This window comes from Azolla caroliniana, unplaced genomic scaffold (genome assembly GCF_043228905.1).
Source record: "Azolla caroliniana isolate FFs.n. ecotype wild unplaced genomic scaffold, voAzoCaro1.0.p SCAF_13, whole genome shotgun sequence".
Lineage (NCBI taxonomy): Eukaryota > Viridiplantae > Streptophyta > Polypodiopsida > Salviniales > Salviniaceae > Azolla > Azolla caroliniana.
This window is the reverse complement of record NW_028230448.1, coordinates 19,754,393-19,771,259: the sequence shown is the minus strand read 5'-3', so window position 1 is coordinate 19,771,259 and position 16,867 is coordinate 19,754,393. Positions and strand designations below refer to the sequence as shown.

The following is a 16,867-nucleotide window of genomic DNA, read 5'->3' as shown; positions in this document are numbered from 1 at the left end:
GTGTTTGTATTTATAGGTGGTCTAATTATCTCCTTTCAATTATTAGTTCGTTCACATGCTAAAGGTCTTGATAAGTCTCTAACACTATTAACTCCCGTTAAGAAGTTTAAAGACATAACACATCATATTGTCGCAAGTGTTCAAGATAAATTTGCCTAATTTTGGCATTGCAAAGTAAAAATGTTAGGACAATCGCATCATAATTGAAAAAATGGATCATTTTCTTGGGCCAAATAAGATTATTATTTTTTTGAGAATTCTACTATTCAAACTACCTTGAAATTTTGTATCTTTGGACCACCTTTTACTATAGACAAATTTATCTTATCACTAGGAAAACAAAGGAGAAGCTTGTTGTTTTTCAATGCACACTGCCTTTGAGTTGTTAGTTGAACCTCTAATGTGTGTGCCATATGTTTGCACATGTAGTTTGAAGTGGTTGTAGAAACTTTCCTATAATAATTAGACAGCGTATTTGGGCAAATATCTAGTGCATTGTGACCAAACAATAAATCCAACGAGCTCATAACATATAATGTGTAGGTTATGCGGGTGCAATTATAAACACGTGGATATATATGGATGCAAATGCAAATGCGTAAACTATAGGCATATATATATATATGGGAAACACACTTCATTAAAGTGATTAAGGGGGAGCATGTCTGTAATAAATGATTTTGATAAAGAATAAAGCAAACAAGCTAGTAAAGTATAATGTGTAGATTATGTGGATGCAACTATGACTAATCCAAAGGCAGGTGACATGGCTCGCAGATCTTGTAAGCAATTATAGTTAGTATTAACATTAGGCCAGCCTCTCGTGTAGCTCTCTCTTTATGCTAGGAAGCAGACATTATGTATGTATATGTACATTATATAGCACCGTCTCTCTATTTCACCGCCTTTGAATTCTTGCCTTTTCCAATGTTTTTTGCCTAATTCATGTGGAAAAAAGAAAAGAAAAAGAGGAGATTTGAAAGTTTGACCTGCTATAGCCGGTGGAACTGTCTGATTCGCGGCATGTTTTCCTGTTTTTGTTTTTCGCCGATATATTGTGTTATCAAAAATCACTATTGTAGCAATTTTTAAGTATATACATATTAGAATTACTATTTATTTTTTAAATTAAAGATTATATTATAAAATTTTCCTCCGAATTGCAAAAATAAATAATTAAAATTATATATTTCTTTATTGTATTTATAATTTAAATTCGTTTATAATTTACTTCCAATTCTTATATACTGTTTCTTTTTAAATATGTTTTTTTTTTTTCTCTTAAGCTCTGGTCGCCATAGCTCGCCTATCTCTGAGCTTCCACTGAGGTTGCAGCGACTCGAAAACGGTGGATTCTCTTCTCTGATCAAGAATATTTGAGCCTCTTCTCTTATATTATATTGAAGATAAAGCAGCCCTCGCCGTCTCCTTCGTCGTGTCTCTACCTTAGCTTTCATTGAGATCGCATAAAATTAACGTAAAACGTTCCCTTCTCTGATCAAAACGGATTCATCTTCATATTCTTTATTAAAGAAGAATAAGATAACGGTCTCCATATCTGTATCTCTCTGAGCTTTGGATGAGATTGCAGATAATTGAGGTAAACAATTGTTCTCCGCGCTAATTCAGTCCATTTCTTACGCGGTTATATAAAAAATACTCTATTTTATCTTCTTTGCAACCTTATGCAAGGTTTATGTTTTTGAAAAGAAAACTATATCGTCATCAAATATTTCCTCTTATACGAGCTTACTACATCTGTCTTTTATTATCAAGCTGTTTCTATATGTGTGTTTGTGTCTGGTCACTGTTTGGTTCTGCTACTTCAGGATCCACAAACTCCAAATTGTATCCAAGTCGCATCCATGTCGCTGTAAATTAAAGTGTATGGATCAATTACACAATGGATTCAGATCAAACCATAGTAGCTCTTCTGTGGGGGAGATGGTCAAGTTGATATTGTTGTGAAGCAATCAGGATCAATTATAGACAGATGATGATGAACCTATGCATCTATTGTCTTAGTTACAGGAGAGTAATGAGCGATGGTTCATCTGGTGGAAATCATGATCCAAGACAATGTAGTTGGACCGTGTCAATGGAAATGCCAGCACCAACAGCATTACAATTGGCATCTTCGAACAATATGAGCAATATATCGGCAACATCGACAACATCAGAGTTCGACAGCAGTGCACTTGTGCAGAATCATCAATGGCATGGTAAAGGTTTGAGGGCACCCATCTGCCTCAAGCTAACAATCTTTGTTGGTTTACTGGTAAAAGTTCATTTCAGAGTAATTCATCTGCTCTTGTGATGCCATATGGTAGTGTAAATTAAGCATGGAGATGGAAAGTTCTAAAATTACTAGTTTCCATAGTGCAAAATTACTAGTCTCCATGGAGATGGAAAGTTCTAAAAGTACTAGTCTCCATAGTCCAAAACACATGGACCTTGATGTGCTCTTTCCAACAAGGTTTCTTATTCATAAGTAAACGAAGATCTAACTAGCAAAGCATCGATAATACACATTTCATGCATTATAGTATTCGCCTCACTGTAATGAACTGTGACTCTATTGTATATAGGCCTGAGTGTGTGTCCATTTCTCAGCATGTCATATCTGTCTCTTGATAATATTAATTTACAGGTGTTACTTGCATCTGGCGTGCCTGGTATCTTTCTGTTGTTGAAGGCTCACAATCAATTGGTAGATGAGATAGAGCGCAGGCTAATCACAGTTTCTACTTTACGCCAGGAACAATTGAGGGAATATTTGCTTAGTGAAACTGAGAAGACGGAACTAATAGCTAACAGAGTAATGATTAACAGATACTTGATGGACACAAGCAAAGTTGATAAGTCATTTGTATATTATGACCTTGCAACTGCGACATCAGTTATTTCAGACTTCCTACACTCTGGTATATACGACAGAGAAGGAAAATTATTGATATCAACTCATCACAGCATTTTCAATGCAACGCTCGAGCGAGATGAATTGAATAAGATTTATGCGGATAAATTTAAGCTCTCCTACCCTTTCAAAAATGATCAGTTTGGATGGACTTACCAAATAACCCGAACTGTTTTACAGGTTTCATTTATGCCGCTAATAATTTATCGTTCCTTTATCGAAGAAAGTTTATAAAAGCAAATGTATTAAGGTATAGTTAATCGTAAACTAATGGGAAAAATCCATGGTTTTTGGAGTGTCTATCATTTTGATGCCTTTTGGATGTTGGAATGAACACTTATGGTATTTTGGATAGTATTAATCTTTTTAACCTGATAGGCTTCTAGAGGTTTTGGTAATTATTAAGTCCTCTCCAGGGAACAAGTTTCTTGAAGTTGTACATGTTTATAATGTGTTATTCTAGAATTTGCTTGCTGACATTTTTTAATTTGACGATAATTAGTCGTCCTGAAGCTTCCTCATTATAAATGTCACAATATATGATGTCTTATAGGTGTTAAGGGTACAAAAAATCACTTTGTACATTTTTTCTTGCATTGGTATTTAAGGATCTAGAATTATATGACAGACGGGTGATGCTCACCTTTATTGGACACTAAATGTGGATCCCAATCAAAATATTACAAACTTATGTTGTCAGAATTGTAATGCGTTATATCTTCGGGTCTGAAATGATGTCCATTGATGGAGTAGCTTCTTGATGCATGTGTTGGATGTCTGTCTTGTGGTTCTAAAACCTCCATACACTTGCCAGAATGCTAGCATCTGAAACTGATGATATGACTAAATTTCAATTGATATGACTCAGTATTGATGCCAAAATGAAGAAAATGTGAATGCAAAATCGAATGGATTGGAAATCTTATAATACCTCTGTACCGAAACAACCTGATTGATTTATATATGTATGCGAGCTTATTATAGAGAACTTGAACTTATAAATCTTACCTATTCTATATGTTTATGTAAATTTAGGGCAATTACTTTGATGTAAGCACACAGGTAAGTTTTCATTTGAAACATTATTTAATGACAAATTCCAATTTAATGTGTAATGACTTCATTGTGATATTTGTTTTAGGAGAAAAACACGGTTATTGGTGTACTGGTGACATTTGTTAATGCAACAAATCTAGCAAAGTTGTACTATGGAAGAACAGGACTTCAGAAAACTGGTGAAGTTCTCGTAGGTATACCCGAAGGCTCAGACATGGTTCGTTTTTTGTTTCCCCCTGCTCGCAATCGAAATATGACTCTGTTTCCTAAAAGCGGTGCAATGGAAAGGGCTCTAAATGGGGAGATAGGCGTCATGGTGTTCCGGGATTATAATGGTGCGAAAGTTGTGGCAGCATATAGACCAGTAGGATTCATGCATTGGGGTGTGTAGTCCTTATATATGTATATATGTATTGTCACATGTGGAACTTGTTATGAATTCATCCAATTTCTACAGGTCTTTTGGCAAAGCTTGATATTCAGGAGGCATATTCATCTGTGCAGAGTGTGCAGATTGTGATTATAAGTACAATTATTGTGTTTGCCTTTGTGGGAGTCATGGCATCTCTTGGATTAGCGAAGGTAAAGCCATATCTTCTTAAGTGGTATAATTAAGGACCTAGATAATGGCCTTTTATAAATTTACGATTCACTTCAGATGTATGGTATTATTCAAATGTAAGGTATTATTCTACTGAAAAAATCCAATTTTGGCCTAACTCATCACTAGATTAATATCTCACATATTTCCTACGCTTTGAATGTATTCTTTACAGCAATACAATATCTTCTTAGAAAAACCAAAAATTGACGCCCTGTTCTGTTTGCAGATTTCTTCCTGCAACAGGCCCATAAATGTTTTTTGTGAGGAATTCATTTACCCACCTTTATAGTGAATGTACAAAGAAACATTTCCTTATGTGGATTCTGTATACAGGACAAAATGTAATTTTCCACATGCATTGAAGTTCATATGGACAATGCCATAAAGATCACTGAAGCAAGGGAAGCACCTTCAATGCTGGGTGATAATGGGATTAATCTATCAATGACAAGGGTGATGGGGTTGTGGCACAAATGGCCATGGAATATGTGCACAACACAATGCTATTGCCTGATCTATTGTAACCCTTTTTGAGTGTTTTGATTGAGAATCGAGATCCCATTTGTGTAGCCCTTGATTGGCGTTGAGTTCAGAAAGGAGTGACAAAGGTGAATCGTGATGGTTCTTTTTTAATGAACTATCGTGGTTGTATTGTTGACCTTCACCACCTTTCTATGTCTCTAAAACTCTTAACATGAGTAGTCCATACCATTGTTGATTTCATATTCCATTGCATTCATATAGTAGGCCAAATCCTTGTTTGAAGAGGCAGTGGTACCGCCCGCTTATAAATTTATAAAGAATAGCACAAAGGAAAACATAATGTTCTTTTATTTCCACCACATAATGGCGCAATTGGCAGATTTGTTCTTCATACATTTGCCTGCATATCTGATGAGGGAAGAAGACTGTACATGCCCATAAGTGGGTTTTGGTTGTTACACTATGCATAGAAACAATTAGATCTTAAAGATGATATCATTGGGTTTTTTATGGCGTAATTATCTTTTACATCCATTGGAGTCCATGTGCTGAATTCAGTTTGTGCACATGCTAATATGTCGATTAGATGCATAGAGAACACGACTTTCCCCTACATGTCCAAAATGGGGTTCTGGCTGCTGAGCCAGATGCGTAAAGAAAAAAGTAGCATTTAAAGATATGACGCTATCTGTTTTTTATAGCATAATTATTTTCTGCATGCCTATTTGGTTGCTAATCAATGGACATACAGAGAAGTTACAGATCAATAGCACTTCAAATTGCATTGGAAATCCCTGTATGAAGTAACAACTATTGAAGAATATCCACATGTGCTGTGAATTGATCTGCTGGCAGGACTCATCATGTCACATCAATGTCAGGTGGGAGACCTTAAGAATTCAGTCAGGCAAGGTCTTGCATTTAAGAAGCACAGAAATGGTAGATTTTTGTCGAAAATAAATGTGACTCTGTGACTATCATGGACCAACAGCTTAGATACAGATTTTCTACCCCAAGTGTGAATGCGGGAGAATGTTTGAGATATCAAAGGAAGGGTGACTCAGGGATTACAGGTGTAGCACCCAAAATGCTATGTAGACTATTGTTTACTGAGGGTTCGAATCCCTCTTCTTCTTTTGAAACATTTTTTCCACTCCTTCATTGCAGCATTCCGCCTCTAATAGACTTGGTACTAATGGATAACCAAAGCCTTTCCAGTCATGGGACAGGAGGGCTCATCGGTTTGGGATCAATACAGATAATCCTTGGTAGTAGAATTCCTCATTACCATTTATTTATACAGCTCATGTAGGGTTTGATCATATTATTGAGAGGTAATCAGAAGTGAGTTTTGTAGTTGATGTCAATATGTAATAATAGTTTGAGTGACTTAGGATTACGATGTGTTTTGTTTGAATATTTAATAAGCTGTATTGTATTTATTTTTCTTTTGAATACTATATAAGTAAAATGATTTCATGTTTCCAAATGATTCATGCAGATTGTTAGCTCCCCAATTGTGGAGCTCAAAAAAGCTGCCGTGGCACTAGGGCAAGGGAATATGACAGCAAGGGTGAAAAAAGGGACAATCGTATTTCGGGATGAGATAGCAGACTTGAAAGATACTTTCAATAGCATGGCAAACCAAATTGCAAGTCATCAAATGATACTTGAGCATAAGGTTGGTATCTCGATTGTATTTCTTATGAAGAAATTATCTGTGCGCTACACACATCAAGCAGCTAGTCTAGTAAAGTCGGCCATGTTTTGAATAATAGTGTGGCAAATCAAATTTGAAGCCATGAATTTTTGAACTATAAATGCAATGTTCTATGAAGTCAAGTATCCTATGCATTAAATGTTTTCATTATTGAATGAGAAAATAGCATTCTAACACTGTTTTCATAGGTGAGAGAAAGAACATTAGATTTGGCACGTGCTAATGAAGGTCTTGCTAATAAAATTGAAGAGAGGAGGAGGGTTGATCTAGAACTAGAACAAGCCAAAGATATTGCTGTAGCCGCAAATAGAACAAAGTCAGAGTTCTTGACAAACATGTCCCATGAAATTCGTACACCGTTAAATGCAATCATAAATTTTACAGAGCTCTGTTTGGACACACAGATTACTTCTGAACAGTGTGAACATCTTAGTTATGTAAGTGCTCTAATATATAATTGCAGTTAAACTACATGATGCTTCAGATATTTATTTTTGTTGTGGACTATTTGTCTGAAATTTCTTGGCAGGTGTGTTTTTCTGCTCAACATTTATTACGGCTAATCACTGATATATTAGACTTCAGTAAGATTGAAGCGGGAAAACTGGAAATGGAAGAAATACAATTTTCTTTGTTTGACCAACTAGAGCAGGCAGTTTCAGTGCAATCAGCTCCTGCCTTCAAAAATGGTATAGAACTATGCTGCAGATTTGACGATGGTGTTCCTAATTATCTCTTGGGTGATCCAGGAAGGCTGTTACAAATTTTTGTCAACCTTATTGGTAAGTTTAACAAAATACTTGTTCATCATCAACAAGTATTTCAGTAATTCCTGGACGGGATTTAGATTCTACCTAAACATTTCTTGCCTTGGTCTTTGCTAAGTAGTTGTTTGGACGGGGATCTAGATTATACTCATAATGTCTTGTCATTGTACCTTTACTCATTCAAGTCTGTTGGTGTATTATGTGTTTGATTTTGGGAACATGGTTGGAACATATTATGTGTTTAGGGTTACCTGTGAATGTGTGCCCCTCACGAACAAGGTTTTAAATTGAGTTGAGTATTTACGTTATTGACACAAATCCAATCACTGATCTCATGCATTACATGGAAACCCTTCTTTAGAAAGAGAAAAAGAAATGAACTGGAAAGTACTGTGACCAAGTGTTAAGTATAATTGGAAACAAAATAAGAATTGAGTTGGAAATTTCGTGGATTTGGATTTCGTGGCGAGTACAGTGGCTCAGATGGAATTCTGTGATGGTAGGTTTTCAATGTAGCCTGAATCTTATCAGATTGCATAGAAGAGGTGGTTGGATGGTGGTGATCCACTTTTTAGCCAAGAGTGGTCATTGAAACAATAGGGGACCAGGTTCAAGTTTTTGATGTCTTGAGCAGCAAAAAATGAGGGTGCTGCTTCCTATCATAGATCTGAAGTAGCTTTCTGGTACAGATTTTTACAGAGCAAAGACCATTATGATAGTAGGGGCATCTTACAAGTTACATACGATACTTTTTCAACATCGCCTCAGTTGGATTCATATAGGGGGTTTCACTAATCATGTTTTTAGATTGCATGTAAAAGTTTGACATAATTTCCCTAATTTGGGAGTCAAACCTGACCTTGTAAACGCTTGCTACTGTAGGTTGAGAAGTAGGTATGATTACAACATGTAGATGTTTGTTGGTACTACTATAATTCCATGCTCAAAAGATGCATTTGCCACTACAATTCTGCCACTACAATTCGTTGGATATAAATTAGGTGACAAACAGTTCAACTAATAATAATATAGGGAAGCATTTAGAGAAGGTGATGAGAAGCACAGCTCAACAAATGTTAAATGCAGGAGTTATGAGGCTCCAATAAGAGGGCGGATTGGAGTCATATAGGGGGTTTCACTAATCATGTTTTTAGATTGCATGTAAGTTTTTGACATTCCCTAATTTGGGAGTCAAAGCTGACCTTCTAAATGCTTGCTACTGTAGATTGAGAAATAGGTATGATTACAACATGTAGATGTTCGTTGGTACTATTATAATGCCATGCTCAAAAGATGCATTTGCCACTACAATTCTGCCACTACAATTCGTTGGACATAAATTAGATGACAAACAGTTCAACTAATAATAATAGAGGGAAGCATTTAGAGAAGGTGATGAGAAGCACAGCTCAACAAATGTTAAATGCAGGAGTTGTGAGGCTCCAATAAGAGGGCGGATTGGCTATGGATAATCAGATAGTTATTTTTCTTCTATCAGCAAACTTTTCTTCACTGTTGACTGTCCCCCCTTTTATAAAGTGGGAGCCAGGAGTGACAACTTGACTGTCTGTGACACTCGCACTTAAGGTATAATAGTCCTGTTGTTCGCATTAAGTACCTGCTTACGACTATTAAGTGCTCCACGTTGACAACAGAAGGATACCTCAAAATTGATAAATTACATCGTTTGATCCTTATCCCCTTATAATTATAGGCAGTCAATCATATATTTACATAAAACAATCATGAGAGAGAAGGCTCAAACAATTGGTGGAAAGGAACCTTTGCATTTGAAAGTAGTGGATTCATACAGACTTGCATATGAAAATCAACCATGCTGAAATTGTCAAGGAAGGAATGAATAATAGGCGACGTTTTAATATTAGTTACCTAGTATTAAAACTGAGTTTTGACATTGAAAAAAAATCCACATTTTGAATTTTAAAAACTATTGGAGGAAAGTAGCTGTGGTGATTTCCAAATAAATTGTTCAACTAGCAATACAGTCGTAGAAGCTCAGTATTGGGCAACACTGACAACACAATTCAAACAAGTTTTATAGAAACTGTATTTATCACTTGTAGAGTAAGATATTAAATCAGTCAGGAGAGAGATCAAGTGGTATTGTTTGGTCCTGCTAAATAATTAGATTTTTGCATGAAACTGGTTTGAATCTATTTCTAAGCTTTTAATTTTCTGGTTCTTGATATTTCACCTGTAGGAAATGCAATAAAATTCACAGAGAAAGGAGAGGTAATTGCATCAGTCTCTGTGAAGAATAAGACAACTGATGCTTTTGAGCTTCTCTTTGGAATCAAAGACACTGGTATGTATGAATCAAGGCTGTCAATAATTTTCTAATCCTCAAATTAATATCATTCCGTTGACTGATTTTGTTTCATAATTCTAATGTCCTTTAATAGGATTGGGCATACCTAAGGAAAAACAGTCGCTGCTATTTCAAGCATTCTCCCAAGTAGATTCCTCAACACAGAGGTTGGTGTTGTTTAAAGTTCTTTGTAGTTCCACACAAAATCTGTATGGAAACTTTCATTAGCCTTTATGCTGTGTAATGTAGGAGTTGTGGGGACAGGCTGGAGTTGTCACATGATTGATGTGTATGTAAAAGTAAAGTAGCTGACTAGTGTGACCTGGAAATAAATTTCATTGAACATATTGATGCCTATGTAAGAGCAATGTAGCTGCCTAGTGATGATCTGGAAATAAATGTCATTGACTATGATTGATGCCCACGTAAGTCCTGGAATGTCATTGAATATTAAGTATAGATGTTCAAGCTCTTGAAAGAAAGAAAGATATACTAACTTCTTTTAAGAGACCAAAATGGCGTATAAGAACCAAACAATGGATTACATCTTAAGTGCTGTCTCATTTTTTACCAGCAATGAACCAAACTAAATGTAATCAAAGTAAATAAGATAAAAAGTGACCAAAGTTCTTGTAAACGGAGAACAATAAAGTTTGATATGAAAAAACTCTAATAAAGGAGAAAGAAAGAAGAACAGAGAGCTATATTAATGTCTTTTAAGTGACTAAAATGGCCTACAAAACCAAACAATGGATTACATCGTAAGTGTTGTCTTATTTTTTACAACAACGAACCAAACTAAATGTCATAAAAGTAAATAAGATAAAAAGTGACTAAAGTTCTTGTTATCAATACATGTAAGATTCCCAAATCAGATAAATTGTAACTTTTTTCTTTGAAACATCACTAGCATGGTTGATTGAGAATGGAGAGGTCTCCAAAGCGAGGGAATCACCTACAATGGTGGGAGACAATGGCCTTTATCTGTTGATGACAATGGTGGTGAGTCCATGAGGCTGGGGCCTACATGCACAGCAACTCGCTATTGCCTGATCTACTGTAACCCCTTTGTCATGTCCGGGTTGTAAAGTATCAATAATACTATAGATGTTTAACCACTCCAAGCGTCACATCCGTAATTTAGATTGTGTATTAATAAGAAGCCTAGATTATTTTAAACCAGTGTCTGAATCAGCCTTTACCTGCTAGGAATGAAATTGGACATGTAATCGGCATTTTGTCACTCATTTTGTCTGTAGTATATTTGTGCAATCCTTGATATATCAATTGCATGTTTAATCTTTAGAATCTTTTGAGGTATGAGAACCATGTAAAAAGGAAAAATATCATAGGGATTCAACTCTTGATGTTGGAATGTATGTCTTCATAGTTAATATTAAATGACTCAAAATCAGGAAGTGTGGTTTTTGCAGGCTTTATGGAGGAACTGGTTTAGGTTTGGTAATATCATATAGACTGGCTACTGCAATGGGCGGACACATGTGGATGGAAAGTGATGGTATCAAGGGTCATGGAAGTATATTCTGGTTCACAGCTCGTTTTAAAGTACCCCCATCTTATGCAGTACCATTTTCTCCATGGGCAAACATGTTCAAGGGATTTTATGCTCTGGTTGTAGACGACAATGAATCCAATCGAATGATCTTAATAGATATGTTAAAGGTACTTTTTTATCTCCTCATTTAAATGTTTTATTGACATTCAGTTATTGATGTGTTAAGTTATATCCTTGCTTGAAATATAAAAATCCCTCTAGGTGCTCTAGTTAAGCAGTCCTTTTTCTTGCAGAACTGGGGAATGATAGTTGATGGAGCTGGAACTGTAGAAGATGCAATATGTGCATTAGAAATGGCTTCTCGATCCAACAAGAAGTACAATATTTTGCTGCTGGATATGTGGTTGGATGGAACTGATGCGTCCGAGTTGATTTCATTTCTACATACAAACGACACTTGTTTAAAAAAACGATTTCAAGTTGAATCTGCTCAGCTTGAACTAAATAGTGAATCTTTGGAGAAGCCAACTGAAAAAGTTACCACACAATCTGAGGTTTTTAGCTGCAAAGCCGATGCCAGTCTTTGCATTTGTCATACTTCTAATGGAGAGAAGCCTGTCTCAGTAAAGAATATGTCTTCTATTTCTTGTCGTGGTCTCTCATCAGTTATCATGCTTACATCAATTAATCACGTAGATGTTTCCAGGTGGATAGCTTGTACAGATTATATGTTTAATTTATGTTTCATATTATTCTTTAAGGTGGTCCTTTTTTGTTGTCTTAGGTGTCTTGAACTTGGCTTGATTTATCATGTCTCCAAACCTATTAAACGAGCCTTATTGGTTCAAGTATTGCAGTCGGTTCTGGGTTACCAAGATAAATCAGCTGTTTTAGAGGTAGATGTAAATGCTTTATTTCTATATGCAATGCTCTGTCAGTTTCTAATCTCGTCATTTAATTATCAGGAAAAAGCACCGAAGGAATCACAAAGCCTTCCCAAACGCTTGCATATTCTGGTAGCAGAAGATAATGCTGTCAATCAACGTGTAATGGTTATTCTTTTAAAGAAATGGGGGCATACAGCTGTCTTGGCTAATAACGGTGAAGAGGCTGTGGAACAAGCAGCTAAAGAAGAGTTTGATCTCATTTTAATGGATGTACTGTCTTTTGGCATTTCTTTTCCTTACTGTATTCTGAATAAATGTTGTGCTTGATAATTCTAAGAAGAGATAAATGCGGAAGATAGGAAGGAGAAAAAAAATTATGATATAGATCAATTTTCAAGTGAGACACCAAAATGGGCTAGAGGATCAAACAAGAAGTTTACATTTTACAATATTTTATTGTCTTTGACAACAAGAACCAACATAAATACAACTAAACATATGGTACTAAAGAATCTATGTATCTAAGAATTTAAGATTCTAAACTTAGATAGACTGAAATCTCTCTACGAAAAATCTCCAACATGGGCTGCTCCAAAATGGAGAGATCTCTGTAATGAGGGAGCCTCGTCACCTTTTTCGGCAACATAGATGATGAGGCTGTCGTGCAGGTAGTCGTGACCTTCATCTATTTTAACTCCTGTGTTGATGACTTGTAGCACGAAAAGGAATGACTGTCCTCCATTGGTGACTTGTGCTACATATATTTCTGACCCTCAACACTCCTCTGTAAGTTCCAATAAGAGCAATCCAAGCCTTATTGGTATATGTATTCCATGATCTTGCATAGTGGGCCAAAGCCTTGTTTGACCGAGGCAATCCCTCTTATACCCGTAAAAAAACACCGCAATGGCAGACATGGTATTCTGCCTATTACCTCCTGATGGTACATTTGGCATATCCGCCCTTCCAAGGTTTAGATGCTAATCCACCCATCTCAATCTCTAACTGATGTGATGAGTTCCTGAACTCGTCACATCAGTTAGAAATTGATGTGGAGCCCTTGGAGGTAGATATGTATGGATACGCATCTATTTCCGTGCACTCCACACTATGAAGCACATGAGATAGATCTGTATCCAGACAAGAAGTTCTGATAATAACACCATTCATTGACATGTGTAAAAGTGTGCCATGTAGTGGGTCAGCTTCCTACCAAGTTCCATGTGGAGCTCATCCATGTTCTTTCATTTTCCAATTTAATGGTTTCAGCTCAAGTCAACCTATTCTTTTCCACTAGTGATGTTTAGATGTGGTCAATCTAAGCTGTAATTAGAATGGGGGTAGTGCATTTATAGTTAGGGTATATGACTGGATCCATTCTTGCATTTTCTGGATACCAAGAATGATTCTCCATTTTCAGCCAGTTGTTTTGATGACCTGAGTGGAGATCTTGAGTACCTTTGCGTAGTAGTCGGAAATAAACACATTTTCATCAACATACAGTAGTATGAGTATAGCTATCCCTGTTAACACCTTTTTCTGAATCCGTAGTAGTCGGAAATTAACACATTTTCATCAATATACAGTAGTATGAGTATAGCTACCCCTGTTAAGCATGCTCCCAACCCACCCAATCACTCTATGTAGTTAGATATCTCATCTATATAAAGACCACGAGGCCAGAATACAAGAAAGAAACATCCCCCACAGGGCCAGAATAGATATAAATAAATGTTAAATCTTATCTTTTAGAGCACACAAATGAATCCTTCAGAGGGAGAAGACTGGGATAGAAATTTCTAAATGTATTAATGTCTCTATGAAGTCCAATTGGAGAATACAACTTACAATGTTGCATCTTCATAAAGAAAGAATGTGTTTAGAAACTTCAATGTTATATCAGCTAGCGATCTCCTCAAATCATTGATCTTGTTGAAGGAATACATGCTTATGAATACAGTAAAACAAGCTAAAAAATACAGAATCTACATATCAGATGGAACTGAAACTGCTGCAACCTGAAAATATCCAGCTGATTCAATATAGACATTAAGAAAGTGAGGGAAATTTTATATGTACTATCGTCTCTATGAAGTCCAATTGGAGAATGCAACTAACAATGTTGCATCTTCATAGAGAATGTGTATCCCCTCAAATCATTCATCTTGTCGAAGGAATTTTGCACTAACATGCAATCCAGGCTAATTTCTTATTATTTTCTTCGAAGCTAGTCGATTCATCAGACAAACCTCTCCTTGGAGAGAGATAACTCTCCTCTGCATCATCTTTCCAAAAACAAGCAAGGCTTTTTTCATTCCTAAAGCGATTATTAAACTTCCTAGCCTGAAGGGATTGGCATGGAGCTTTCTCATGTCAAAACTTACGTAGATATTTGATGTTATAATTAAATTCAACATTTTCCATCAGGACAAAAAGGAGGATTGGGCACTTCATGATATTGCCTCGTGTATATTATACTTTGCTTAGTGGGCTTTGGGGCCAAAGCATTGACTAAAGAGGTAATGGTATCTCTCTCATACTCCCATATTTCATAAAAAATGGTTTGGTGGCAAGTTCTTCAAATTCCATACCCTGCTGACACAATTGGCAGATTCTTTCTAGAGGTGTGCACAGCTGTCCTATCACCCTGCACACTGCATGCAGAATACTTCTATGAGGATCAAGATGACCGCATGATGATGAATGGAGTTTGCCACCGTATCTTTTTATGAGAGAAGATTTGAGATGAGTGATGAAGATGAACTTGCTCATTAGAGAATGATGTCCAAAGTGTTAATATATATGAGGTAGCCTAAGAAGAAATCTAGTTGAATTGGTTTCTAAATTAATTAGAATAAAAGATCATTTTTCGTATTCATTTATCTGAGCGATTTGTTAAGTCAGAAATATGATTTAAACTTTAGAATCGTTGAATAATAATTTTCAACTTTCCAAACTTGAAATCATGATGCAGCAACAGCTAATAGAAAAAGGCTAATTAATGATAATAGAAAATTTCATTCTTAAGATTAGCATGTTACCAACTCTTATGCATTTTCAAACATCGCAATATAGGACAATAATTTTGTTTTACCATGTTCTGCAGTTTTTATGCAGCATCAAAATCATAAGCTGATCTGTTCCATGGACTTGTTGATGATTAGTTAACACTGTTTTCAGGTTCAAATGCCTGTTTGTGATGGATTCCAAGCCACAGCACGGATAAGGGAACTAGAGAAGGCTGGAAAGATACGTCGGAATATTCCTATTGTGGCAATGACTGCTCATGCAATGTTCGGTGATGGAGAAAGGTGCATTGATGCGGGCATGGATTTTTATGTCACTAAGCCTTTGAACGCAAAAGTGCTACAAGAGCTGCTAAATAAAATAGCAACTATAAGAAGCTCTCCTGTGGAAGAAGAAGCATAGGAATGCACTTTGTAAATGGTATCTGTCAGCAGTAACCACAGTTAAACAGCAAAACAACATATCGGTTTCTCTGGTTTTCTTCAAAATAGGTACAGACCCCTCGGATGTGAAATTTAGCATCGGTGGTGGTAATACATGATGAAGTAAATGGCGTATTTGCCATTCACAACACAAGAAAAGCCAAAGCAAGAACTTGCACGCACAAAAAATCCCACAAGGGCGTAGACACGCAAGAGAAGTCAAAAGGGAGTGGAGTAGACATATAAGAAAAGCCACAGAAGAAGACGTCAAAGTTTTGGTTACCTAGACTGTTCTATTGTCTGCAGAAAGGAAGAGCTAAAGGTCCTGGTTATTAAGATTGGTATTTATAGAGTATCAGGAGCTTGTAAAATTGTTTTAGAAAATATTTCAAGAGCTTGTAAAATTATTTCAGATAATATTTCAAGAGCTTGTAAAATTGTAATCATTATCGTATCTCAGAAAAGTAGGTGTGGGAAGGGAGAAACAGATTGGTTGTGAGCATGAGGGTATTGGTGAATGCCATCAGTAAAACCTACTGAATTATTCGATAGTATGATGGCATTAACTCTTGGGTCATTTGAGTGTCTCCCTGTGAGAACTCACCGCCTGAAACTAAGATGTCTTGCTTTGCTTAAATTGTATAAAGTATCGTTCACAGATCTAAGTGTGCTGAGTGCAGTCCAGATGTAAATTGAAGTTTGAGTTAATAGCAACCCTACGCATACAATGTCCTGTGATTGTCTTCGTGTAAAACTTTCTGTGGTGGATTCTCACAAGTGCATTTACATTTATAGGTCATGACAATACTAACATCATACTCCAAAATAGAAAGAAAAACTAGAATCAAACCCATAACTCGTTGCCATTCAATATTATTAGATCATTTGATGTATTACAGTATTGGTCCCTATAATTGAACAATACCTTGTTAGCTATATGTAAATAATAAATATGATTGGATGTCCAACATCCACTATACCATGGAAACAAGGGGACCTTAGCACTCTCCTTGCCATTCAATATTATTAGATCATTTGGAGTATTACAGTATTGGTCCCTATAATTGAACAATACCTTGTTAGCTACATGTAAATAATAAATATGATTGGATGTCCATCCTATATACCATGGAAAACAA

General features: G+C 36.1%; 1 protein-coding gene across 6 annotated transcripts; it reads left to right on the top strand.

Moving 5' to 3' along the window:
* Positions 1–1,423: 1,423 nt before the first annotated feature.
* On the top strand, positions 1,424–16,291 carry LOC147856578 (uncharacterized). 6 transcript variants are annotated; one of them, XM_087329639.1, is made up of 15 exons: positions 1,424–1,600; positions 1,830–2,278; positions 2,651–3,097; positions 4,059–4,308; positions 4,431–4,555; positions 6,562–6,741; positions 6,969–7,217; positions 7,310–7,562; positions 9,769–9,873; positions 9,971–10,043; positions 11,310–11,559; positions 11,686–12,098; positions 12,177–12,288; positions 12,358–12,549; positions 15,460–16,290. In XM_087329639.1, the coding sequence occupies exons 2-15, from the start codon at positions 1,994–1,996 to the stop codon at positions 15,706–15,708; spliced, it is 3,183 nt and encodes a 1,060-aa protein (XP_087185765.1). In that variant the 5' UTR covers positions 1,424–1,600; positions 1,830–1,993; the 3' UTR covers positions 15,709–16,290. The 6 variants fall into 6 exon arrangements, with proteins under 6 accessions (XP_087185765.1, XP_087185763.1, XP_087185766.1 ...); XM_087329637.1 differs by having other exon boundaries at positions 4,059–4,356; positions 15,460–16,289; XM_087329641.1 differs by lacking the exon at positions 1,424–1,600 and having other exon boundaries at positions 2,211–2,278; positions 2,651–2,710; positions 2,833–3,097; positions 4,059–4,356; positions 15,460–16,289.
* Positions 16,292–16,867: the final 576 nt, after the last annotated feature.

Bases quoted from the DNA above. Each gene is read 5' to 3' on its own strand.
- LOC147856578 (XM_087329637.1), top strand. From the start codon at position 1,994: ATGATGATGAACCTATGCATCTATTGTCTTAGTTACAGGAGAGTAATG. The intron at 7,563-9,768 runs GTAAGTTTAACA...TTTCACCTGTAG, and splicing joins AATTTTTGTCAACCTTATTG to GAAATGCAATAAAATTCACA. The intron at 9,874-9,970 runs GTATGTATGAAT...GTCCTTTAATAG, and splicing joins CTTTGGAATCAAAGACACTG to GATTGGGCATACCTAAGGAA.